The 27592-nt window shown below is 36.7% G+C and overlaps 2 protein-coding genes across 6 annotated transcripts in view; both read left to right on the top strand.

Annotated features, from left to right (window-relative positions):
- Positions 1-2305: 2305 nt before the first annotated feature.
- nup107 (nucleoporin 107) lies at positions 2306-13819 on the top strand. 3 transcript variants are annotated; one of them, XM_081363918.1, is made up of 27 exons: positions 2306-2437; positions 2976-3202; positions 3372-3501; positions 3627-3719; positions 4197-4306; positions 4415-4544; positions 4637-4740; positions 4868-4995; positions 5511-5559; positions 5917-5988; positions 6074-6162; positions 6246-6438; positions 8004-8094; positions 9380-9459; positions 9961-10020; positions 10096-10241; positions 10331-10379; positions 10468-10537; positions 10626-10741; positions 10843-11032; positions 11491-11603; positions 11692-11794; positions 12319-12479; positions 12824-12949; positions 13053-13166; positions 13293-13460; positions 13615-13819. In XM_081363918.1, the coding sequence occupies exons 5-27, from the start codon at positions 4304-4306 to the stop codon at positions 13720-13722; spliced, it is 2463 nt and encodes an 820-aa protein (XP_081220044.1). In that variant the 5' UTR covers positions 2306-2437; positions 2976-3202; positions 3372-3501; positions 3627-3719; positions 4197-4303; the 3' UTR covers positions 13723-13819. The 3 variants fall into 3 exon arrangements, with proteins under 3 accessions (XP_081220044.1, XP_081220042.1, XP_081220043.1); XM_081363917.1 differs by having other exon boundaries at positions 2343-2437; positions 3593-3719; XM_081363916.1 differs by lacking the exon at positions 3372-3501 and having other exon boundaries at positions 2976-3061.
- A 462-nt stretch (positions 13820-14281) lies between these two features.
- The window catches only part of cd36 (CD36 molecule (CD36 blood group)), a 55245-nt gene continuing 41934 nt past the window's right edge, over positions 14282-27592 (top strand). Inside the window, exons 1-2 of one of the 3 annotated variants that reach the window (XM_081363813.1) lie at positions 14282-14575; positions 24540-24642. The gene's annotated coding sequence lies outside the window, so the exon portion shown is untranslated. Of the gene's footprint in view, positions 14576-24539; positions 24682-27592 lie in introns of all 3 variants that reach the window. The other 2 variants (XM_081363814.1, XM_081363812.1) reach the window with 2 other exon arrangements.

The following is a 27592-nucleotide window of genomic DNA, read 5'->3' as shown; positions in this document are numbered from 1 at the left end:
CTCTGAGAAAACCTAGCGATACGTTTTTTCAATTTCATCTGAAATGATCAGTGTCGGGGGTAACGCATTACAAGTAACATGCATAACGCATTCAGATTACTTTTTTTATGTTACAAGTAATGTGTTACAAGTAACATGCATTACGTAATCAGTTTTGTTTTAATGTTACGAGTAATGTATTGTAACATGTATTACCTAATCAGATTACTTTTTGATCTAACAAGTAATTAACTACAAGTAATGTGCATTACCTAATCAGATTACTTTTTGATGTTATGAGTAAAGAAACGCATTACAATAAAGTGCATTACGTAATCAGATTACTTTTTGATGTTATGAGTAAAGAAACGCATTACAATAACATGCATTACGTAATCAGATTACTTTTTGATGTTATGAGTAAAGAAACGCATTACAAGTAACATGCATTACGTAATCAGATTACTTTTTGATGTTATGAGTAAAGAAACGCATTACAAGTAACATGCATTAGTAATCAGATTACTTTTTGATGTTATGAGTAAAGAAACGCATTACAAGTAAGATGGATTAGTAATCAGATTACTTTTTGATGTTATGAGTAAAGAAACGCATTACAATAACGTGCATTATGTAATCAGATTACTTTTTGATGTTATGAGTAAAGAAACGCATTACAAGTAACATGCATTAGTAATCAGATTACTTTTTGATGTTATGAGTAAAGAAACGCATTACAATAACGTGCATTATGTAATCAGATTACTTTTTGATGTTATGAGTAAAGAAACGCATTACAAGTAACATGCATTAGTAATCAGATTACTTTTTGATGTTATGAGTAAAGAAACACATTACAATAACGTGCATTATGTAATCAGATTACTTTTTGATGTTATGAGTAAAGAAACGCATTACAAGTAACATGCATTAGTAATCAGATTACTTTTTGATGTTATGAGTAAAGAAACGCATTACAAGTAACATGCATTAGAAATCAGATTACTTTTTGATGTTATGAGTAAAGAAATGCATTACAAGTAACATGCATTACGTAATCAGATTACTTTTTGATGTTATGAGTAAAGAAATGCATTACAAGTAACATGCATTAGTAATCAGATTACTTTTTGATGTTATGAGTAAAGAAACGCATTACAAGTAACATGCATTACGTAATCAGATTACTTTTTGATGTTACGAGTAAAAAAACGCATTACAATAACGTGCATTACGAAATCAGATTACTTTTTGATCTAACAAGTAAAGTAATGCATTACAAGTGTCATACATTATGTAATCACATGACTTTTTTCGATGTCAATGAAAATTACATTCTAATAATACAAATACATTTATTTACAGTAAAAAAAAGTCACTGCAGATTAAGTTTTTAAGTTTTAAGTTTCAAAAACAATATTCACATTATAATTATGAATTGTAACTGAAATATAACCATTGATGCATGACGTCCACTACAGTGGACATGTGATTAATCAGAGTTTTCTCTCAATCTAAAATCAAAACTTGGAAAATTTTACTGTGATATGACTCATTAGATATTGCTTGATGCTGCAATATTTTTATTTTTTTTACCTACAAGAGTCTCCTAGGATAGAAGGAATGGGTGGATATTTCGGAGCAACTTGGCATGTCTGACTGACCCTTGGCCATCTTGGTTTGAACAACGGCTTGCCAGTTGGTTGCAATGTATAGGATGATGCACCAGGGTCCAATGCAGAGGTTAATGTGCAACTTTGCCATAAAAACCCGTGCAAATTCAAGAAAATGCTTTTTTAATAGCTGCCCACTGTAGTGACCACTATGCGTGAAAGGGTTAAGGTTTCAGAAATTGACCTTGCAACTGAATAATGAGTTCGTGTGACAACTAGCCCCGGTCATCCTTATAAGTGTAGGCTACTAATTCGAGAAATAATTACTTGACATTAATAGAGGCATTAATAACTACGTGACATTTGTACGGAGAATCCGTTAAGTAGCCACCGAATACCACTTATGAGACGTGACATTTCAATGTATTTTATAAATTAAAAAATAATCCCATCATACTTGTCACGTGCCACTAATGTAATGGATACATATTGGATTGGATTAGGGTGAAGATATTTTTGAAAAGAGAGACCAATCTCCATGCAATATAATCAGGACAAGATTAAATGGTGCAATAGGATACATTTCAAAAGATTACGTGATTTACTTGAACAAATAGAAAGACACATTGCTATTCATGTAATTCCTTCTGAGGCCAGTAGGTGGCAGTACCTGACAGGCGGTGATAAATGTGTAATACTCATTCATCCGCTCCAGTAGGCGGCAGTGCGATGAGCGCAATAACATGCGCTGCTCAGAAGAAGAACAAACCTCAGAAGTGAAGGCGCAAAATCAAGTGCGCTAGCATCATTAGCTAGCAATCGTGAACTTAAGACATTATGGAGTGGTAAATATTACATTTTACTATGACATTATCCGTGTATAAATGTTATCTGATTATTTTGGCTTCTATATCTGGTTCGTGTGTTGCCCCAATTTTAATTATTGTTGTGAGAACGACTCCACATGTCATTTGCATTGTAAACACTCTTGACAGAAAAGAAAATAGTATCGTTTTATTAGGCTATCAATTGTTTTTTACAAGTAAACATGTGTAATGTTATTTTTATATAAACAAAGCATTTCGAAGCACAAAGCTTTACGTTAAGCAAAATAATAATAGTGGTTGTAGCCTAGTTATTTTTTGTTTTGACACTTTCATAACAAATTATTAGCTGTATTCGCTATTTGATTATGTTTTACTTGAAGTTTGAGGCTTTTATTATGTTTGGTGAAGTCATTTTAGATCTGATTTGTATGATTCGTTTTAAACAAATCTGTATTTAACTGCCATGTGACACAATGCAACACAATAACACTATGCATAGTGACATGTTATAATCTTTTACATGTAATTAATGTGTCTCTGTTTCTATCCTGTGCAGGAATCAGACCTGGTTGAGTCCAGCGGTTCGGGACACTGAGGTGACCCGGGCTGCCCGCAGAAAGAGTTCACACAAAAAAGTTGCGTGTATCCTTACCTAGATCAAATACCAGAAATCATTTATTTATATAGTGTTTTTACAATAGTAATTGAATGCAATACTATTTATTGTTTTAAAGCAGCTTCACAGAATTGCTAATGTTGCCAGAAGACATCAAGAAATGAATGGTGTGTCATTATCCAGCTGAGCCTAGTTCAGAGTTTAGTTGTCATATGATAGTACAATGGTCAGACACTTTATGAATAGACATAATGTTAAGCACTATTCATATCTCCTTTATAAGTGACATGTGTAACCCATACTCTGTATTTGTCCTCTGCATTTAACCCATCCAAGTTAATGCACACACATTAGGAGCAGTGAGTAGTGAGCGCATACAGCGGTGAGCAGCCATTCACAGCGGCGTCCGGGGAGCGATTGGGGGTTAGGTGCCCTGCTCAAGGGAACCTCAAGTCATTTCCTGATGGTATTGAGAATTGAACCCACAACCTTTGGGTTACCAGTCTGACTCTCTAACATTAAGCCACGACTTATATGCTCTGGTTCTAAACATATAGGTAAGGTTTTGTTTTTCCTTGACGGCGTGTTCAGTCCCACTGGCACAGGATGAAACTCCTGGCACCAGCACTACCCCTGCTAGACCCCTACTGCGCCAAACACCTGGATCTCTCCATAAACAGACATGTGAGTAAACCCAGTTTACACTATACAGCACCACAGTAAAAGAGTTGTGAGCTTCCAATCAGAATCGAATGTTAGGGGACTTTCACGTCGCGTCTAAAAAAGTGTGGAAAACTTGGTTCTTTCCAAAGCGCTCACGAGCTTGTGCTTCCGTGGTGTCTGCCATTGCTTAGGAACCATGAGCTGCGCTCTACATGACACGAAATTTTCAGCAAAGGATAAATGGAATAAATGCACCAAAAATCCCTTGCAGTAGCTTTGCTATTAGATTTATGGAGAGTAGAAAACCCCATCCTTCAAGCTTATTGGTTGGTTCTTGTCACATGACCTGCAGTGCACTTGTGGCATTCTGAAAAGTTGGAATTTTTTTCATCTTGCTTTATTTTCCCCCCAAAGTCTGTTTACTTTTCTCTTCCAAGTGTTATGTTTGTGAAGAGTGATCTTTATTGATGTGCAGATGTTTTTTTATATTATTTGCAGACACCCCAAGAAGTGCCCTCAGGAACCCAGATGTGTCGGCCATCCTCGGGACAGGAAGCAGAACTCCTCGCTACTTAAACACACCCCGTACCAAAGGCAGTCTGAGCATGGTGAGTGACCACAATTCAGCAGCCTTTATTCATCCTGACCTCATATATAATGCTTGTATGATTTCAGTGGTAACTCTTTTGCCTGGTTCTTGTTTGTTGACACTTCAGAACTTGGACGACAGTGATTGGACGAACAGTCTTTACCCATCTCCTCTGTCTGGGATGGTGGACACCAGCTTTACTGAAGATGTCAACATGAGCGCTCTCATGCTGAAGGAAGATGATCCCGGGGAGGCTGGTAAATATTCATAAAATTCATCACAAATTCAATGATCAATTTATTTAAATAAGTTGATTTACAGCTCTCTCTCCCTCCCTTTTTTCTCCCAGCGTCTCTCAGTTTGTTTCCTGAATTTCTGCAGTCATATTTGCGTCATGCGTCCACAGCCGTGTTTGATCTGTTAGAGGAGTACGAGGCTCTCTGTCAGGACAAGGTACAGAACTAGAAATGCATCAACAGGGAATTTTAAAATGATTCAGAATTTCAATAATCAGGAAAAAACTATAATTGATTAAATGTTGGCATGGCAAGCTGAAAACAAAACTCCACCTGTATTGTAGGTCAGTATGTTGCAGAAATTGGTTCTCCGTTCGGCCCCTGGTCAGCAGAAATCCTCCAAGACGGTCAGCATTACCTGGTTGCTGCAGCAAGAGATGGTGACATGGAGACTCATCACCTCCTTATACAGGTACAACACACTGAAACATGGCTTACACTTCCGTTGACGTGAGTACCTTTTTTTTTTTCTTTAGCAAGGATGCATTAAATTGATCAAAGGCAGCAGTTAATATATATATATATAAATAAGACAATTTTTTTTAAATTTCAAATAAATGCTGTACTTTTGAACTTTCTGTTTCCAACATTGATAATAATAAGAAATGTTTTTTGAGCCGCCAATCAGCATATTCAAATGATTTCTGAAGGATCATGTGACACTGAAGACTGGAGTAATGATGCTGAAAATTCAGCTTTGCCATTACAGAAATAAATTACACTTTAAAATAGAAAATAATTATATATATAAAAAAATAAATTACTGTATTTTTGATCAAACAAATGCCACCTTGGTTAACGTTAGTCTTCTTTCACGAACAAAAAAATAAAAATCGAACGGACCCAGAAACTATTGAATGATAATGTATATGGGAATAAAAGTATTACTTGCTTGCTTACATATTGTTATAACTCTCTTAAACACAGAGACAGAGTCCAGACAGTTTTAGAAGAAGACATCATGATGGATATAACTGTAAGTGCTTGTGTGTTTTCTGGTCTGGCCTATTGGATGTGTACAGTGGCGCCAAAAGGTCTTAGGAGCCACACTTAAAAATGAATGTGTCAATGCATTATATTACAAAATATTAAACTCTATGATAGCACAAGCCCTTTTTTAAGGTTTTAAATGATTAAACAATGATATACTGTCCAAAATGTGCGGAGAAACTTTCTTTATGTCACCAAGTAGCGTCGTTTTTTCCCTGATGCCACTTGGTGTGATATTTTGTATTCAATGCAGTGACATTCACACATTAATTGTGACTTAAGCATTGATATTTTTTGGGGGTCTTTCACTGCATGTGAACTTGTGGTTGTATTTTCTCTGGAGATGCCCAGTGAGAGTGAGAAGGCAGTAATGGAGCAGTTCTTCCAAAAGGACAGTATGGTGCGACAGAGCCAGGTACGCATGCATCCATTTACACCCATTCTGAGGCTTTCTGTGTTGGAAAAACTCCTGAGTATCTGGTGTGTGCGTGTTTATTTAGCTCGTGGTGGATTGGTTGGAGAGTATAGCCAAAGATGAGATAGGAGACTTCTCTGATAACATTGAATACTATGCCAAATCTGTGTACTGGTAAGTAATACTTAACAGATATCTCAGATTTCAGAATAAAATTGGATTTGGTAAATAATTGATGGTGGATTGTTCATGTGTAGGGAAAACACTCTCCATACCCTGAAGATGAGGAGGAATCAGTCCAGCGGTGTTTTCAGCAGGCCGTTGGTCACAGAACTGGATCCTGATGCTCCCATCAGACAGAAGAGACCACTGGCAGACCTGGACCGAGAGGACGACTCTCGCCTGCTCAAAAACCTCTTCAGTCTCATACGAGCTGGCATGACTGATGAGGTGTGTGTGTTGTCTGATGGGGATTTTGTGTTGTTTTGTAATATTTAGTTTGACACATTTGAAATATTTTGGTTTGGTCTCAAACAGTACATTTGTTTCAAAACTGAAAAAACTTTTAGTAACACTTTATTTTTATATATTTGAATCGTCCTGTCCTATATATGGTAATTAGGGCTGTGCCGGTAAACTTGACATTCGCACCATCGCGGTGGCTGAGTAGCACTGGCGGTGGTCTGCCAAAACACTTTTTTTTGTGTGTTAATGCTGTTTTACATTTAATATTATGACAGGAGTGAAGCACAAAGCTTTGTTTACAAAATAAATAATAGGTTAGCTTAAATGTTACATCGCAGCCAAACGTTTGGATTCGTGACAAATGAGAGAATTGTGCGTGAGCCCATAAATTTAAGCTTTGTCGGCTTTGTATTCTGTTTTGCTATCTGGTCACCCGATTATCAGCGAATTTAACAATATTCCATTTAATTATTCCACTGGACATGGAATCTCGTTTCTTTTCCCAAATCTTCACTCACGTCTCTTGCATTTTCGCAAGGGAAGATAGCCTACCTTTTTACTTGCACGTCAAATTCTTTTTAACACCGTTTGTGCTTGTTATTATACTTGTTCTATTATACTATTATACTTGTAAACCACTTTTCACACACGCGGGTGATTTCAGCGCAAAATCAAAACAAAGCCTAAATGTCTTGCCCTTGTGGAAGATAAAATTCGCTCTTCTGACCTTATACAACAAGTAGAAAACATGAAGATATTAAAAAAGAGATGGTCTTTCTGCTCGTGTCTCACATCCCAAAGCGCAGAGCGATAGGCTTAGGCTATATCATGCTTCTTTGTGTGGAAATATTTAACAAATGTTTTTTTAAATATTTAACTTTATTATATTATTTAAGTTAATATTATTTACTGTTATTTATTTCAATGCCTTATATATATATATATATATAGATATATAGATAGATAGATAGATAGATAAATATATATATAAAACGCCATCACTGGTAGTTGGCCCATTACCAAAGGTAAAAAACTGCCATTGTCACAGCCCTAATAGTAATAACACATAACGATGCCTAAACCTATAGTAACCACATGTTAATTATAATTACTTACTATTTATTTGTGTAATTACATTGCAACAAGGACACATTAAAATAAAATGTGACCAAACTACCTATAATTTTATTTACAAAATTGTGTTTAAAAAATTTGCATTAAGGATCAGATTATATTGCCACACCTGAAAGCAAACACTATCACCTTAATGTCCAATGCATTCAGTGTTAGGTGAGGGATTCATTTCAGTGGTGCATAATGGTTGAATAAGCAAAGAAAAGTGTCCTATCAGCCACAGAGCAAGAGGAGGTCTTATCTTGAGTCACCCTGAAATATGACATGACATATATTAAGAAACTAATACATTTTTTAAGAGCTTTGAGAGAAATTTTTGACATTTAAGATTCTGTGGTGACTGCAGACAAGCCTGGACATTCTGATCTGACAGTGTGTGTGTGTGTGTGTGTGTGTGTGTGTGTGTGTGTGTGTAGGCTCAGAGGCTGTGTAAGCGCTGTGGTCAGGCCTGGCGTGCTGCCACTCTGGAAGGCTGGAAACTGTACCATGACCACAACATCAACGGAGGTCAACACACATGCACCTACTTACCAACATTTAACTACATATTACCCTTTTATGTTTAATAGGACTTCAATGGATAGTTCATCCTAAAATTAACTGTCTGTCATCATTTACTCACCTTCATGTCGTTCAAAACCCATAGAATCCATAAGACTTTCATTAATCTTCAAAACACAAATGAAGACATTTATAATAAAGCCTGATAAATTTCTGTCCCTCCATTGAAAATACAAGTATTTCAATCATGATTGCTTTATATGATAAGTAAGGGTCTAATGTACATCCAGTCTGTTGTTATCACAGAATAAACCTCGACAGGGTGATCAGGACCCTGGGGGGGGGTTGTCTTATATCTCCCTGAAGGGGTTTATTTTGCAATAACAACCGGCTTGATGTACATTTTCCATTTTAAATAGATGCCCTAAACATAAGCAAATAATTGGACTCAAAATATAATTTTTTTTTGTTGAAATATTTTAGTAGCTCACTAAACGCAATGCGTCAGTGAAGAAAACAGTCACTGGCAAGCGGCTTTTAGCCAAGACAAGTGAACAAGCTCGAAGGGAAAAAGTAAACTTCAGAGTGGAATGTTGAGTTACTTTAAAAATCCAATCTGTTACAGTTACAAATTAATTCATAAAACGTTATTCAGTAACGTAATCCAAGCACAACACTATAAAAGTAATGTAATCTGATTACTTTTGGATTCCTTAAAGGTCATATGTAAATAGTCAAGTAGAAAGCAATATTTAGGAGAATGATTGCACATGAACCAGTAGGTGGCTCACGTGAGTCGTGACTCATGACTGGCAGCAGCTGTCAATTAAAGATGTGCGGATCAGTTCTAATTCAAGCGAATTCGCTATTAGTATAAATCATCCACCCACCCACTCGAACCTATGATATTCGCACCCGATCGTCACATTACAATTCTTCTAATTCTCAGTGTTTAGTGAGTGCGAGGAAATTCTGAAAGAATTTCTTTTAATTAATTGTTTTCAAATATGACTATATGTGTGTCCATTCATGTTATTACCGTAGTATGATTGGACTGTTGGACACCCTGCAATTGTCATGGAATTTTACAATTTTGTAAAACAGTCCATGGTAATTACTAAAAATATAAATAAATTTATTTTGTAACGTTGAATTATCTAGAAATACTTTGTGAATGCAGTCTCTTTAAAAAATAAATAAATCCATTGATCACAATCGAGACATGGACATTCATTGGTCAGGTGGAGTGAACCCTGTTGATTTGTGTGTGTGTGTGTGTGTGTGTGTTCAGGAGGTGGAGAGCTTCGGCCAGTGGAGGGGAATCCTCATCGGAGTGTGTGGAAAGTTTGCTGCTGGAGAATGGCAGAGGAGGTGAGGAAACTACATCAGGGGTCTACAAGGGGGTGCTAGAGTATCAGTAGGAAGTTTGAAATGGGGGGAAAAATCAACTAAATATAGCAAAAAAAAAATAGGGCTGTCAATGTTAACATATTTTGAAACAGATTAAAACTGTTTCGAAAGCATATTTATTGTGAAAAGGGCTGTACAAATATATTTGATTTTAATATAAAAGACAATTATTTTTTCTTATTTTCTTATTCTCTTTAATTTTTCTCATACAGTATAAATATATTTTTATATATGAAAATATATACAGTAGCTGCCTACTACTGTATATACTGTATACAGTAGAAACATCATATTTAGGGGTTCTTTGCTTTAAAAAGTTTGAAAACTTTTGCTCTGTCTGGATAAGTCTCACCAATTAAAAATTGATCATTAAATTAGGTGAAATGTCTATACATTTACTAGACCTCCTCTGTGAATGTCTCAGTCATTTTGTTTGATTCTACTTTTGTTTTTCCTTTTCAGGAGCAGTTCAACAGATATGAAAGAGCCATCTATGCTGCACTGAGTGGAAACCTCAAACAGGTAAGTGGTTGTCCATCCATTTTTACACTATTTCTTTCCTCTTGGTTTTAGTCATTATTTGAATGTGTCCTGCAGCTGTTACCTGTGTGCGAGTCGTGGGAGGACACAATCTGGGCGTATTTCCGAGTGATGGTGGACACTCTGGTAGAGCAGGAGATCTGTTCTTCTGGTCTGGGCAGTGAGGAGCTGGAAGAGCTGCCCAGAGAGTTCCTGGAGACCAAGTACGACTTTAAACACGTTCTAATGTACATCATATCAGTTCATGTTCTTTTCCACTAATTGATTGATTCTATCATGTGGCCTTTTTCAGTTGGACTTTGGAGAAAGTCTTTGAAGAACTTCAAGCAACAGAATCCAAAGTGAGGATGAATGAATGAGGTTTCATCCGTAACAGACTAAACATATTGAAATCTTTTCTGATCTTGCACAAATGTTTTATTTTGACAGAGGGTTCTGGATGCAACCAAGGAGCATTACCATGTGATTCAGAAGTTTGTCATTCTTGGAGATCTTGATGGTACGCTTTGAGAACAAATATTTAGAGGGATCTTAGTTTTACTTTTTCAATGGAAAAATAAAAGTATTATCTGAACTTGTGTTGAAAGGTCTTCTGGAGGAGTTCAGTGATTGGTTGGGAAGAAGTACATCTTTGCCAGCTCATCTCTTGCGCTTCATGTCACATTTAGTCCTGTTTTATCGTAGTTTGGGCATGCAGCTTAAGGTACGTACACATACGCGTATAGTTTTAGATCGTATTGCAAGCAAATGTTTTGTAGCGAGAAAATTTGAAAGAAACTCATTGGTTTGATCTGTGTTTGTCAGGAGGAGGTGTGTGTAGATACCCTGAAGGCCTACATCTCTCTGTTAGTGAAGGAGAAGCAGGTGGATCTCATTGCGTTCTACGTCAGTAACCTTCCTTTTGACTCGGCCGTCTCACAATACGCTCAGTTCCTGGAGGAAGTCACCGAGACTGAGCAGCGCAAACACTGTCTGGACCTGGCAACTCAAGCAGGTGAGGTCAAAGAGTCTTGCATCACGGTGAAACGTGTGTTTTTTTGTTCGTTTTTTGCGATAATGACAGAATCAAGGCCCCGATATAGTCACAGCTAAGTTCTTTTTCATTCTACGTTTAGGGGTAAAAAGAAGTTTGCAGCTATATACTGTTAGCGAACATCCACTTTTCCACGTCAAAGAAGTCGGAGTCTCAGAGCCACACCTACCTATTACATCATCACCACAGATCAATGATAGTTCAGAGGTGTTTGCCAGGCAGAGCAAACATTTCCGGGAGGTTCGCTTTGACAAGCTGTTTCAAGCTCCCGAAATTATCTTTAAATTAACTTTGTTTTGGCCTGATCTTGTTCGAAATAACATCACACCAGTTCGTTCTTCGATTTCGCTTGACGTATATCAGGGCCTTCACTGTACATTACACGCTTATTACAAATTCTGTTTATGCCTTGTGTTTAGGTTTGGACGTGCCATCGATCACAAAAACAGTAGTAGAGACCATCAGAGAGAGAGACACAGATGAGTTTGCCCACCATGACTTGACCCCTGCCCTGGATACGGCAACTACAGTGGTACAAATGAACCGTTACTGTTTTAATTGATAAAACTCTATCCAATTACCAATAGAATAAACTCAAAACTCTTCATCTGTTCCCACAGGAGGATCGACAGAAGATTGATGTCATTGACTGGCTGGTGTTTGATCCTGCCCAGCGAGCCGAAGCCCTTAAACAGAGCAATGCCATCATGAGGAAGTTCTTAGGTGAGGCCTTTACAGCTAAATTATTGTATTAAGGTGTAATTGAGGTGTAATTGATCATTTTATATTCTGTAATTGATTTTATATTTTGATTTTAGAATTGATTATAATATGTATTGTATAGAATGAAAGCCACTATAATTTATGCTTATTTTATATTTATATTTAATTATTTTTCTGTTCTTAATACCATTACATTTGAAGGATTTGTTGTGGAGTTAAGGAAACTAAAATACGTGTTGATAATGTTCATAAATGATTAGTTTTATTTACTGGTATTTTACAACATTTCTGAATGTACAGTAATAGTTTAATTTGATTTATTCAACGATGCAACTTTTTTTTCTCTCAACAATACAATTTTGACCCTATGCAACTTATATTCAGGTGCGACTTATTTTCCGGAAAATACATTAGTTTATACCACTATAATTTAAATTGGTTTATAGCTTAGTTTAGTCTAAGTTTTGGTCTGTTAGGTTTGGTTCACAGCATTGTCTTTTATTTATTCACATCTAATGTGGTAGCTTCTAAGAAGCACGATGCAGCTAAGATGGTCTTTGCCAAAGTGCCGGAAGATTCCATGCGGGAGATCTATCGACAGTGGGAGGAGCAGGGCATGGACACGCCCCTTCCTGCCGAGGAGGAGAATGCTATTCGAGAACATCTGTGCATCCGTGCCTATCTGGTGAGAAGCAGCATCTTTGTGCAACACTGATTTGTCTGTCCCTGTAATGAACATAAAATACAGTTTTAAAAGTTTGGAATAGTTAAGATTTTTTTATATTTTTTAAAAGAAATATTTTATGATGACACTGAAGACTGGAATAATGGCTGCTGAAAATTCAGCTTTGTCATCACAGGAATAACATTCAAAATATATAAAAATAGAAAACAGTTCTTTTAATTTGTAATAATATTTCACAAAATTACTGTTTTGACTGTATTTTTGATCATATTAATGCGGCCTCGGTGAGCATAAGGGACATCAAAAACATCTTTTTAAAATCTTAATTATTCCCACCCCCGCAGGAAGCTCATGATGCATTTAATGAGTGGTTCAAGCACATGAACTGCCCTCCGGTGAAACCCACAGCACCTGCTCAAGCAAAGTTTACAGAGAAGGTGGCCCATGAGATGAAAGAAGCAGAGTATAAGGTCAGAACAGGACATACACACACACACACAGTGCTGACTGCTATTCCGTGGTGAACACTTCTAACTTTGATCTTTAATGGGTTTTCTTTTTCACTTCCTCCAGATGGAGTATGAGAACTGGCAGGGGCGTCTGGGAGCGCTGACGGAGGATGTGAAGGAGAGGATCTATAATGTTCTGCTGTTTGTAGATGGAGGATGGATGGTGGATGTCAGAGAGGTGAGGAGGTTCTCTATTAATTTACAGGTTTGATGAACATTACAACTGCCAGGTCAGAGGTCATTTCTAACCTTAAATATATAGATTGTAGGATGTTCAGGATTTGCTGAATGTGTGTTTTTGCAGGAAGCAGAGGAAGACTCTGAGCGAACTCATCAAATGGCTCTGCTGCGGCGTTTGTGTCTGCCCATGATGTCGTTCCTTCTGTTAACCGTACTGCAACGCACTGAACGCCACCAGGAGAGTCTGCGTCTGGCTGACATCATCGCATCTGACCAACACCGACTATATGAGGTGTGGCGTCAAAACCTTTTACAGAATGATTGTGAATGTAGACATGAAAAGTGTTTTTTGACAATATGATAATATTGATTTAATGTCTTTTTAAATTACCATAAGTAGTGAAAGTGTTGTTTATGTGATGATCTGAACTCTTTCTTTCTCTCAGGTTTTCTCTAAAGAGGAGCTACAGAAGTTTCTCCAGAAGATGAGGGAATCCTCTCTACTCCTGCTGGATAAAGGCCTGGATCCACTTGGATATGAGATTCAGTCCTAGACACTGTTTTCTCATGCTGTTTATGTCCTCAGTCCTGTTTGGGGGGGAAAATTAGCTTTGTAATTTTGTATTTGAATAAAGATTGGTTGATTGTTTAGCAGCAGATGTATTTTTTATGAGTCACACTGGATTTTTAAAGTATATATTTAGAAATATATATGTACACTACAGTAACAGGTTAGAGAAACAGCTTGGTATGTTTTCAATCCAATGCTGTGCTATTTGGCTTTTGAGAGCTTTTTTATATATTTGTATCTTTATTTCCAATTATCATTTATTTTTGTTTAAGCTTTTAACATTCCAATGTCAAATATTATTAATATATAATTTTGCAAATTGGATTTCAATTTGTTGCAGATAAAAACTTCACTGCATTTGAATTAATATTTTGTTTACTATACTCAAATTTAGCGAGGTCTTAGTAAAAACTTTGACCATCTAATCTAAACTAGTAAAAGTAAGAAACCGCTCCAAACGATTCAGTACGTCAGTGAGCTGTCCGAGTAATTCAGACTGAACCGATTCAGACCGATTAATTGAATGGAACCGCCGGTTCCGAACCGGTAAAATGATTCATTTGCGTCTAATTATAAACAGCTGACAGAAAATGCAGGACACACGACTTTAGTGACTTCTTGAATGCCCTTTTCTGAGCATAGTGACAGAGAGTGAAATAAATAAAAGGTACCGACACGGAAATTGTTGGAAAGACTTTTCACGGTTGTCACGACAGCGTCCAATCGAGACGCGACTTCATCATCCGTCAACTTTAACCGAACGACTGTCTCGAGCAGACGACAAATCTGAGGGAAAACCTAAAACCTTCACACAGCTCATATCTTCATCCATCTATGTGAGTTTCCCAAAACACAATACACCAGCGTGTGAGCTGTTTAAAGTGCTTTCTCGCGCTGTATAACGTCACAGACATACATAACGACCGTTCAGTTTCCACACAACACAGGTCGGCAATAGTTTCTTATCTCACATTTCTTTTTTTTTTTTTCTTTTTTTTTTTTTTTTTGCAATTTTGAGTTCATATCTAACCATTTTTTCTTTTTCTTTTTTTCCATACGAAAATGCATTTCCGAGTCCTGAAAATATATGGGTGTAAGTTCAGGTATTGTCGTATAGTAAAGGCTACAAGCTAACAAAAAAAGAATGGCATGCTAGGCCAAAATGCCTTTTCGTTATTCCTGCACTATTTTATGTATTTTCTTTACTATAGGCTATTTTACTTTTTTATTTGTATTCCTCGAATTATGCAAGTGCTTTGAATTCTTGCTGATCCATCAATATTGACCTTTACAGTCACGCCAAAAGGGAAATAGCTGTGTTGGCTTTGACCTTGTTAACTTCTTGACATCATATTTTGTCTGGGTTGCTTTGGTTCATTGATCTCATGTCACAATTTAAATCTCGAGATACTGACCTCATTCAATCCAGACCTGAAACATCAAATTAAAAAATATGCAACTTTGTTGCTTTTCAAAATTTTCTAATTGATTTTCTAAACAGAAATCATTGAATAAACCTAGGCGGCACAAACCTATACCTCTAAAAAACATGAAATCAATCTTTCCCTCCAATAAACAGCTTAAAGTGGATGAGAGGCATTATGGGAGGCTAATGGGATGGATGAATGATTGATCTGCAGTGCAGACGGATTTGTGTGAAGTCCAATGTCAAGCCCATCTGAACGCAGGAGGAATGACATTAGGATAGTATAGGGACACTAATGAATTAATGGACATGGATTAATCAGTGAAGTCATTAAGCAGTATGAGCAAGAGTGTGGTCGTTCTGAACAAGTTAGTGTTGATTTTAGGCACAATATTGCCGGTTATGTTTTTGCAATGCAACCAATCAACCAGGATTATCTCACAATAATATAAGAATGTAACCTGCAAAAAGGGTCTCTGCACACTGTAAAAAATAAAATTATATATATATATATATATATATATATATATATATATATATATATACACACTCACCTAAAGGATTATTAGGAACACCATACTAATACTGTGTTTTGACCCCCTTTCGCCTTCAGAACCGCCTTAATTCTACGTGGCATTGATTCAACAAGGTGCTGAAAGCATTCTTTAGAAATGTTGGCCCATATTGATAGGATAGCATCTTGCAGTTGATGGAGATTTGTGGGATGCACATCCAGGGCACGAAGCTCCCGTTCCACCACATCCCAAAGATGCTCTATTGGGTTGAGATCTGGTGACTGTGGGGGCCATTTTAGTACAGTGAACTCATTGTCATGTTCAAGAAACCAATTTGAAATGATTCGAGCTTTGTGACATGGTGCATTATCCTGCTGGAAGTAGCCATCAGAGGATGGGTACATGGTGGTCATAAAGGGATGGACATGGCCAGAAACAATGCTTAGGTAGGCTGTGGCATTTAAATGATGCCCAATTGGCACTAAGAGGCCTAAAGTGTGCCAAGAAAACATCCCCCACACCATTACACCACCACCACCAGCCTGCACAGTGGTAACAAGGCATGATGGATCCATGTTCTCCTTCTGTTTATGCCAAATTCTGACTCTACCATCTGAATGTCTCAACAGAAATCGAGACTCATCAGACCAGGCAACATTTTTCCAGTCTTCAACTGTCCAATTTTGGTGAGCTTGTGAAAATTGTAGCCTCTTTTTCCTATTTGTAGTGGAGTGAGTGGTACTCATCCACTACAAGGTTGTGCATGTTGTGGCTTCACAAATGCTTTGCTGCATACCTCGGTTGTAACGAGTGGTTATTTCAGTCAAAGTTGCTCTTCTATCAGCTTGAATCAGTCGGCCCATTCTCCCCTGACCTCTAGCATCAACAAGGTATTTTCGCCCACAGGACTGCCGCATACTGGATGTTTTTCCCTTTTCACACCATTGTTTGTAAACCCTAGAAATGGTTGTGCATGAAAATCCCAGTAACTGAGCAGATTGTGAAATACTCAGACCGGCCCGTCTGGCACCAACAACCATGCCACACTCAAAATTACTTAAATCACGTTTCGTTCCCATTCTGACATTCAGTTTGGAGTTCGGGAGATTGTCTTGACCAGGACCACACCCCTAAATGCATTGAAGCAACTGCCATGTGATTGGTTGATTAGATAATTGCATTAATGAGAAATTGAACAGGTGTTCCTAATAATCCTTTAGGTGAGTGTATATAAGTTATGACAACATAGGCCTATGCTTTAGTAATATAAGTTAAGCAATTTTCAACTTGTTTATAAGTTATACAAGATTCAACTATTTTTTTAAGTCAGTTTAATGTCATTTAAGTTGAAATGACTTAAACATCCAAGTTGATTGAACTTAAAAATTTAAGGTAGCAAATTGTATTTGTCACTAATGCACAGACTGACAGAATTACTGCTTTTTTCTTATTATATTAATGCTTTTGAATAAAACAAACAAAAATCCTGACTAAAAAATTTGGTTAGCTAAAAACTTTATTTAAATTTTACTTTGAATGAAAGCATCTGTTTTTTAGGATGTTTAGATATTTTAATGGAAAACAGGGCAAAAGTTGTTATTATAATATACTTTACGGTAGCTTTATTCATTAATTTAATTTGTTTTAATCTTTATTCTAACGTAAAACATCTTTTATTAACAAAGTCACTCACTTAAAAAGTTTTAAGTTCAGGCTTTGATTTCACGAAGTGAAACAATAAAAGACACATGAACTTTAGTTGATGATGTTTCTTGTAAAACTAAGATAAGCACAGAGAACAATGTGACTTTTCTTATTTTGATACCGTTCCAAAAATAAAAAAAACCCATTCCTGAAGTGTTCATTATTGCCACAGGACACAGGATTGAAGCACATCTTCCTGATAGTGATCTACAACCCATCCTGTGGGTTGTTGTCTATGGAAGTGGAGAAACCCATTTAAATCACTTACTCTGACAGAAGACAAATTGCTTGCCAGGAAGTAAGAGTACAGTGAACCCTGGTGTGTCAAACTGACGGGGGCGTTTCTTAATCTAGATCCAGACGAACGCAGCAGATTCTCCTGCTCTCCAAAACAGCAGATGTTTGACAAGTTTGTTAGGGCTCTTTAAAAGCCGTTTCCCGGGGGATTTGGTTGAGCGCTCTTCATCCAATGTTAATGAGGGTCAAATACTGCTACTTGGCTGAATAGATACAGTAGACACATGCTTGATCTCACCGCAGGAAATGTTAACGAACTTCCTGTGTGTTTGAGCAGCCTAATTAGTGGAAAATGTTCATTTTGAAAAGCAGATAGGACTTTTAAATTTCAATGTTTGTGTAATGAAGCAGAATATGGAGCTGTCTAAGAGAGGAACACTGAGACACTTTACTTGCTCACTCCTAATTATGTTAGTCATATCCATTGATTACATAAAAATATGAGTTAGTGCATTACAATCCTCAATTAACTTTTATTTATCATTATTTATTTAAAAATGAGGTATTTTTTATTGTTTTAGGTCCAGAAAACACTTTTTACATCAAAAGTCCAAATTATCACATCAGGCGCATCACAAGAAATAAATCATTTAATCATATCTATATCATTTAATTGCCTTGCTTTATATACACTGCCGTTCAAAAGGGCCAAAAATAAGACTTATGTAAAAAAAAAAAAAACTTTCTATTCATCAAAATAATCGTAGAAAAAGCGTATTCGTAAGGATAATGAGCAGCACAACAGTTTTCAACTTTGAGAATAACAAGATATGTTTCTTGAGCACCAAAGCAGCATATTACAATGATTTCTGAAGGATCACGTGACACTGAAGACTTGAGTACATTTTAAAATATATTAAAAGTGTTTACTGTATTTTACTGTATTTTTGATTAAATAAATGCTGCTATGGTTAGCATAAGAGACTTCTTTCAAAAACGTTAAATTTTACTGGCCCAGAACTTTTGAATGGTAAACACCACAAATTATTATGCATAATGTATTATTATTATTTTTTTTTTTTTGCATTTAAAATGTATTGAAGGTATCAGGATGGCATGAGGAATCACATTCTTTTTAGAATTAAGTGCTTAAAGTTATATGGTCTGCTTTGTACATCATTTTTTTATTTCTCTCTCTAACATCTAAACTACAAATCTATAGTACTGTTTCTAATGATAAATGGGTCTCTGGATAATTTCCGATGACAGCATCACGTTGTCTGATTGCTCACACTCTGTTCTGGATGAGTGTGCATTTGCCCTAATGCGTTGATTACTGACTCCAATTAAAGAGCTTCACTTTCCCCACACAGGAAACCAGCAGAGCCTCTGAGAACTAATTATGAGCCCACAACACATGCTATATCTTCATTAATACAGACTCTTTCAGGAAAAAAAAAAAATAAATCAACAAAATATATATAACAAATTAACACATTTTGTTTAATTACTTGACTTAAAGTATATTACAGTTGATGTCTACTGTATAATGCATATTCAGAAAAAATGTGTGATCTCATAATGTGTGTCTCATAATGTCTCATAAAAAATCTCATAATGTGTGTGTGTGAGAGAGAGAGAGAGAGAGAGAGAGAGAGAGAGAGAGAGAGAGAGAGAGAGAGAGAATGATCAATCTCGGTTTATAATTCATCCCATGTCCTGTGGGTGGCGCTGTGATACAGGACAGCATGTTCCACTCAGTAAAACAGAATGAGGAACTGAACAGTTTGGGGTTTGTTCTTTTATTTCGAAATTGAGAGAGTGTGAAATTGCTGATTGCTCTAACCTGACCTGCAGTAAGTCTTTTCCTATGGTGTAATCGGACAATTTATTGAACACAGTTGCCGTGTGTCAAAATTAGGACATTATATCCTGTGGCTAAATTTATTTTGCACAATGTTGTAAAAATTCTGGGGGGGGGGAAATATAAAGAGTGCTTAGTTAATTATTAAATGAATGTGAATTTATATATATATATATATATATATATATATATATATATGTGTGTGTGTGTGTGTGTGTGTGTGTATTAAAATGTTATTTATTCTTGTGATGCAAAGCTGAATTTTCAGGATCATTACTTCAGTCTTCAGTGTCACATGGTTCTTCAGAGAAATTAGTATAATATGCTGATTTGCTGTTTAAAGGGATATTTCCCCGCTGGAAAGATGAATGTTTATTTAAATTGGGTCATTTATGTAGTAGAAATGTGAAATTATTTTAGAAGTTGCTGCCGTCTAGACTAAGAAAAGCCAGAAAATGTATTTTTGGCTCATGTGGTTAAAAGACAACAACTCCCAGAATGCACTTGCTTCGCTGCCCTACGAGGCCACTCCCAAGCCACGCCTACCGGTTACAGAGGGCAGTATCGGAAGAAATGATACAACTAGGCTACTAGTTGACTCGAAACTGAAAAGAAGGCGTTTTATCGTGAGATCCCCCTATGGGCGGGTTGAAAACATGCAGAACTAGCTCCTACTACTGGCTGTAGTCTCTAGCCTCTGGCCAAAAAAGCCTCTGATGACGCAAAATTACGATTTTTGCATCATCAGAGTTTTTTTTTTCAGACACACAATACAGAAATCTCTCGTCTCGGGGGGACATGAGGGAGGGAAGCACGGTCATTAGAGAATACTACCGGGTTTCTACCGATACAAAGCTTAATGCTAATCGGTGAAGTATCCCTTTAAGAAACATTTCTTCTTATTATTAATAATGATGAAATATTTTGTAACATTATATACGTATTTACTGTCACTTTTGGTCAATTGAATGTGTCATTTATGAATAAGACTATTAATCTCTTTCCCAAAAAAAAAAAAAAAACCTTACTTACCCCAGACTTTTGAACAGTAGATTATTTAAATAATATTCTATATTATAAGATATGCATTTTTTTATTTGGTTGCTGAAAGGTCAGAATAAATGAAGCTGTCATCATTTGAACACAAAATGGTTGTCCATATATATCACGCACGTGGCATGAATTAAGCATGTGCATTTCTAATCCATACATTAGGTATAGAGTTTCTGAAAGCAGTGCATCTAAATGATTGACTGATTAAATATATATGATGGTTGCTGCTCACCATCATCCATTAAGTGCTTAAGCAGTGGCCCTGCACCATGTGGTGGGATGGAAACAACACATTTTAATGACTGGAGGACAGATGTTACTGTGCTAACTGAGCATTGACCTGCTCAATATTCATCAACCTCATGTGGTCACTACAAGCAAAGAGCCTCCATCGCGTTGTAGCAGGTTAAAATAGTGCAACCAAATATTTTTTAAGTGTCAAAACCAACCAGAATGATGGCATATTGAAATTTTGTGTTGTTGTTTGTGTAACAGCATTTCATTTTCCTTGCTTACAGACGCTGTAGGCGGTTGCTCTGCATATAAATTGTGTCTTTATATCACAGTATGAACTCAGACTCAGAAATGTAGGCCAGGCTTTAGATGATTCATGCAAGAACTCTCAGCATTCCACCCACAGAATCTCTCGATTCGGTTAAACAACATAAACATCTGCCCTAAGAAACACACGCTGCTATATCCAGACAGTCAACATCCTGTGATACAATGCATAAATATCAACAGATAATATTCATTGTTTGTTTTCATGTTTGAGCCTGGAATGAAAGTCTAATTCGTTCACTGCAAGGACATTGTGAAAGTGGACCAATTGAAACTGAAGGTCGACGTGCTTGTTCGTCATTTTTCATTGGGTTACTGTTTTAAAGCTTTGAAATTAATACTTTTATTCAGCAAGGATGCTTTTAATTGACCAAAAGTGACAGTAAGGCTTTTCATTGTAATGAAAAATCCCAAATACAGTAAATGCTGTTGTTTTGAAGTTTATATTAATCAAATAAACCTGAAAAAAATTATACAGTATAAATGCAGCCTTGGTGAGTACAAAACTCCATATATATATATGTAGGTAAGCCTTGTATGTAATTTTTATTACTTAAAAACAATAAAATAAGTGACTGTCCCATGATATGATATTCTGGTCTTTAGAGGACAGCTCATGTCATGTCTGTAGTTTTGTTGACTTTTTTTAAAGGAACACTCCGACTTTTTGGGACTTTAGCTTATTCACAGTATCCCCCAGAGTTAGATAAGTCCATACATACCTTTTTCATTTCTGTGCGTTCTGTAAGTGTTATTTGACGCACCCACCGCTAGCCTAGCTTAGCACAAAGACTGGATGTAAATGGATAAGGTAGCATAGTAATCCCAATAAGTGACAAAATAATGCAAACATTTTCCTATTTACATGTTGTGATCTGTATAGTCACAGCGTGTACAAATAACAAGGCTATATGAGACAGAGACCATTTTTAATCGGATAAATACTGGGAACTATATTCTCACTAGGCGCAGCACACGAGATGCCCTGTGGTGAGGAGCAGAGAGTTCGCTCAGAGTTGGAGTAATAGAGTCAGCAATTACTAGATAGTAAATTTATAGTTTACAATCATGGGTGTTCGCTGTATCTTGTCTTACAGCTTCCAAAGTTTGTACCTCCTCGTCTGTGTATTCTGGCTCAAAATTATATGGTTCTGGATCTTGGTTTGATAGTACCCAGTAAAATTCCTCTGACAATTCCTCAAAGTCAGCCATGATCACGAGTCACGTTCGCTACTAGCTAGTTAGTCACGTTTGTTTTGTTTACGGAACCATCAACAGGGCGTCTCGTGTGCTGCGCTAATCACTCCGCCCAAGTAGCCACTCCGCCCAAGTAACGTTAGCTGTGCTCCTACACCTAGTGAGAATATAGTTCCCAGTATTTATACGATTAAAAATGGTCTCTGTCTCATATAGCCTTGTTATTTGTACACGCTGTGACTATACAGATCACAACATGTAAATAGGAAAATATTTGCATTATTTTGTCACTTATTGGGATTAGTATGCTACCTTATCCATTTACATCCAGTCTTTGTGCTAAGCTAGGCTAGCGATGGGTGCGTCAAATAACACTTACAGAACGCACAGAAATGAAAAAGGTATGTATGGACTTATCTAACTCTGGGGATACTGTGAATAAGCTAAAGTCCCAAAAAGTCGGAGTGTTCCTTTAAAATTATATGAGCAATGTGCCTCTCTAATGTATACCAAAGCAGCAAAATGTGGGATGAACGTATGAGTAACACGAAAAATTAGCACTAGAGCGCATAAAGAGAGGGCGAGCATGAGAGTGAGAAAGAAAAACAAACCAATTGCAGAGTGGGCGACAAAATCGTTTTGTGACCCACTTTAACTGTTCCTCATTTCACTGTCAATGAATGTTCATTTTATTTTAAATGCCCTCTTTTCCAGTTAGTGCTATTTCCAAGTTTTTTTAAAAAATGCTGAAAATTAGTCAGTGTTGAGGTGACATTAACCTCAGTTGGCATAAAAAAAAAAACGAATTTCGAGAACTATAATTGCCGAACGTGCGTACGTGTGCGCCTTTACGCGTTGTCCAATGCCACAGTGAAAACATCAGGAGCTATTAATATCAGCCTGCTGAAGGCATCATCAGACCAAAGGAATATCTCTGTTGCTATGGAGTCCAGAGCTGATGACATCACAGGGCATGCATTAATATGAAAAAACGGCAGCTGTTTACTGAGAAAGAGGGAATATCGCACACGTGCATTGAACTCATCAAAAAAAAAAATATATTTTTTTTTTTGGAGATTGTAAAAAAGTTCTAATTTCTATTAAAAAAGCTTTAGGTATATAAACCGAAACACTAATCTGTCCTGTTGGATATGCAATTTACGCACTCAAAAGCATCTTGCCTCAGTGGAAGTGCTATCTATTAATCAAATGAATGCTTTACAACATGTCTAATTGCATGAGAAGGTCACTAATGGAAAACCTAATGCTTCTCGTCTCCCACGCTCAATGGAGAACGCTGGGGGCTCAATGGATGCAACAATGGGACACACTCATGTGCCAAATAAATTATCTTCAACCAATTTACAGTATAGGATCCACCAAAAGCGGTGAGCCTTAAATGGATAGTTAGTTCAAATAAAAATGCTTTTTATTAATTTACATACTCCCACTCATGCCATCAAAAAATGTATGAGCACACAAAAAAAGCAGTTTTGAAGACTGTCCGAACTGCTCTTTTCAATGAAAGTGAATGGGGACTGGAGCTGTTACTTTACTAAAATACCATCTGAAGCAACTTGATAGCTTTATGTGAGGAACAAAATAAAGTCATTATTTGCTGAAAATCCCTATAAGGCATTGGAAGACATAGAATATATTTCACAGGTTGAATAGGTTTTTTTTTTATATCAGGCTTTTATGGTGCTTTCCACATACACATACACTTTCACTGTATGGAAAGAACCTGCATTAACATTCTGCGGTCTGCTTTCTGTTTTGTTCCATTCTTTTAAAAGAAATCGGGTTTTCTGAAGCATTAAGGTTGGTAAAAGATAATAGAATGTCCAACAGGGTCATTAAATTGCATTTGTGTGGGTTTGTGAGGCAAGTGACATTCATCTTGTGCTAAAGAAGGTGCCTGACACTTACATTGTGTTCAGTGCTGGAACAACACTGATAAGGCACTTTATCACTGGGCTGCTAGTGCTAACACACACACACACAAACACACACAAATGGAAAAAGCACTAAAATAATGCATTCTTTGTTCTCTTTTACAAAACATTAGTGGTTCCGCTCATTTGTGCCAGTTTGATGGCAATGCAGCTACTGTGTCAAACTGCTACATCATCCCACACCCCACCCCCTTATGACATCATTACTCATTTATCCTGTACTTTTTTTTTTTTTTGTCAACCTAAAAATAAAGCGTTATCTTTTCTTGTCTTGTTCTTCCTCCACAGGCAGCAAAACCTCACATAAATTTAGCACTCAGAACGTCATCCCTGACCTGAAGCTGAAGAAAGAGAGTGTTGGATCAGCGCTGCGGTTTAGCCGTCTGTGGAGGTGGGGGTTTAAAGATGATGTAGGCCTGAAAATATTCAAGTGAGCTCAAAAAACTAAAATATTGACATGAGTACAAATGCTTCTAGCTTCACCTCATATCACATTATGTTAGTGAAGCAAAAATTGTCAAATTAAGCATTTAACTAGTTAGCCGTTGAGTAGCAAGCTAACAGCTTAGCCTACTAGCTTAACACTTTGGATTTAAAAAAACCCGCATTGAAATGAATGAGAGATGAATTTCATCTAGTGGAAACATTTGGTACTGCACAGAAATTGTTAATGAAAGCTCATCAACCTCAAATTTGGGAACACAGCTTGTTTAGATTTATGGCTTTGATTTATTCGATTTTTTCACCGTTTTAGAGTAAGACGTGTTTTGGAAAATATATATTTCATATAAAAATTGAAAATAACTTTTTTTAAGTTTACTTTTTAAACGTTTTTCTTCAGCAATAATCTGCCAAGTGTCGTCTTTTAACAAAAAGGCGGGACTTAAGTTTGTGCTCCAAAGATTTACGACAGTTTAAGTTGGAAATTTCATTTTCAGGTCCATGCTCAAAAAGTGAATAATGGATTATAACTACTGCATAAATAAAATGTAGTATCATAAAATCCCCTTAAAATATTAAATAAAAAAACATTATTAAAGTAAAATATATTACAATAATTTAATTGAAAACATAACAATAATAAAAGATCTGTAATTTTTGACTGACATGCGAACAGTACCAGAGGGTTGAGATAAAGAATGATGTGCACAGATATATAATTTATAACAAACAATAAAATATTCAATTGGCGATTTTGATTTCATGGTGACTTTAAGCTTCAACTGTAAATTGCAACAGAGCCATAAACCAGACACAAAATATGAACACATATGGATGTTGGCAATTTTCTATATCCTCCTCTACTGGCCCCTGGCTTGTGACCTATACACATGCCAGGTTTTCTGGTGAATGCCTAGAGTAGCTTGTAATCTTCAGTGTTTCCATTTGCTCAGCAATGGGTCCAGCAACTAAAAGTGATAGCCTACTTTTACTATAACAGGTTAGGAAAATACCACCCTGAGTTTTATGAGGCAACAGTGGCTATAATTGTCTGAAGCTTATATTAGCACACTGATTTCATTACATTTTTTTCTTGGCAGTCAGAGCCATTCATAGTATTAACCAATAGCAAAGATAGCTATTTGGGAATTGTGTTAGCAAACTCATTGAAGTCTGGCTCCATTCTCGTCTAGATTCTAGAACACCCACTTTTTTTATGATCCAATCAGTTCCTGATGGATAAATAAAGTACCACTGTACATTATTTTCCCCATTTCACTGGGAAATACACTTTACAAAGTAAAATGGATTGTGAATGACTTTTGTATGTTAAGTAGGAAATGAAGGCCATTATATAGAAATTCCAGAGAGTTCACAAACAATAGCTTAATTAGCTCTGCTCCAAAACTTAGTGAGCTTCCTCACTGCCTACATTGGCAGTCGCCTTCTAAAAGCGTGGTTGCAATTTTGCAGACAAAAAAAGGTCAGTTGTCTATTGTTACTGATGTAGAGATGAATGAAGCACAACTCGCAAAGAAGGCACTTACTCACCAAGCAACTTAAGGTGGCGAATTCCGTGACCAACTTTCAATTTGACCAACACGAGCTAAATCTGCACGGAGAACTTTTTCACCCTCACATTTACAATACATGACATTTATTCTTTTAACAGACGCTTTTATTGCAAAATTGCAACAGTAGACTGCGTCCACTCAGGAGACTCAATTCATTTATATGGAGTTTTACGTTAGCGCGTGTTGCTAAGCTAATTGTGTGGTATTTTAATTCGCATTAAACAAAAGTACAGTATAACACAACAAATACATTTTGAATTACCCTAAACTATTATTAACGATAACAATCGGTGTAGAATGAAACGTTTTCTAGATTGTGTCGGCCATTTTGGATTTGTTTTGACTGAGTTCATTGCAATGTATTCTGGGATTGCTTTCTCCACAAAAGATACATGCCAAGTTGTTTAAGATTTCGTCTTTCTCAAGCTAGTAAGTAATGTGACAAAGGCTACAGACATACAACTCAGGAAGTAAACGCCTTTTATTAGCAAAATAAGTGAAATGAGTGTACAAATGCTCCCCCAATATGGAGAACACACAGACAAAGGTGGCAGTTTTCTTCAAAATTAATCAACAGTATCGCTTGCATCAAATGTCTTCTTTTAAGATATTTTTATATTGTTTTTTTCTTCTTCTGTGAAATCCCGAACCTTCTCAGTCGCTTTGTCTCTCAATGGCGTTCCTCGGCAACGCGTCATTCTCCGAGTATTAAACCGTTAAAATGGCGGCCAGTGTCTGATGACAGGTGCTTGAGAGACAGATTCCAAGTCCTGCGTGCGTCTCGGCGTCTGACAGCTGAACAGGACTCCTCTCTCCATCTGAAGTGGCTGTTTGGTCTACTCTTGTTGCCATGGAGACCCAGAGGTTTGGACCACCACCGCTCATTGTATTAACCATTAGCTTTCTCTACACCGGCATATTTTATATATATATATATATATATATATATATATATACATAAACACGCAAACAGATACACGCACTCTCTCTCTCTCTCTCTCTCTCTCTCTCACACTCGCATTCAATGCATATGAGGATTTGTGCTCTCAAATTAGTAACATCCAGTATGACATTTGTTGACGTTGGAGAGATATTCAGCAGGCAAACCCAAGCAAATGGACAAAGACTGCAGAAACGCATGCGAAGGCATGAGAACCAACAGACTGGATCGAGTAGCACAATCTTCCTCTCTCCCCATAGCAACAACCGCAAAGGCAAAAAAAAAGTAACATTTTACAAGAAAAGGGAAACGTCTCTGATGCAAGAACGCAAAATAAAAAGAAATCCCTTGTGTCTGGGGGAAAAATAAACAACATGGCCGTGACA

This window comes from Scardinius erythrophthalmus (genome assembly GCF_964197995.2).
Source record: "Scardinius erythrophthalmus genome assembly, chromosome: 4".
In the NCBI taxonomy this organism is placed as follows: Eukaryota; Metazoa; Chordata; class Actinopteri; order Cypriniformes; family Leuciscidae; genus Scardinius; species Scardinius erythrophthalmus.
The sequence above is the reverse complement of the archived record's forward strand: the minus strand, read 5'-3'. Positions and strand labels throughout refer to the sequence as shown.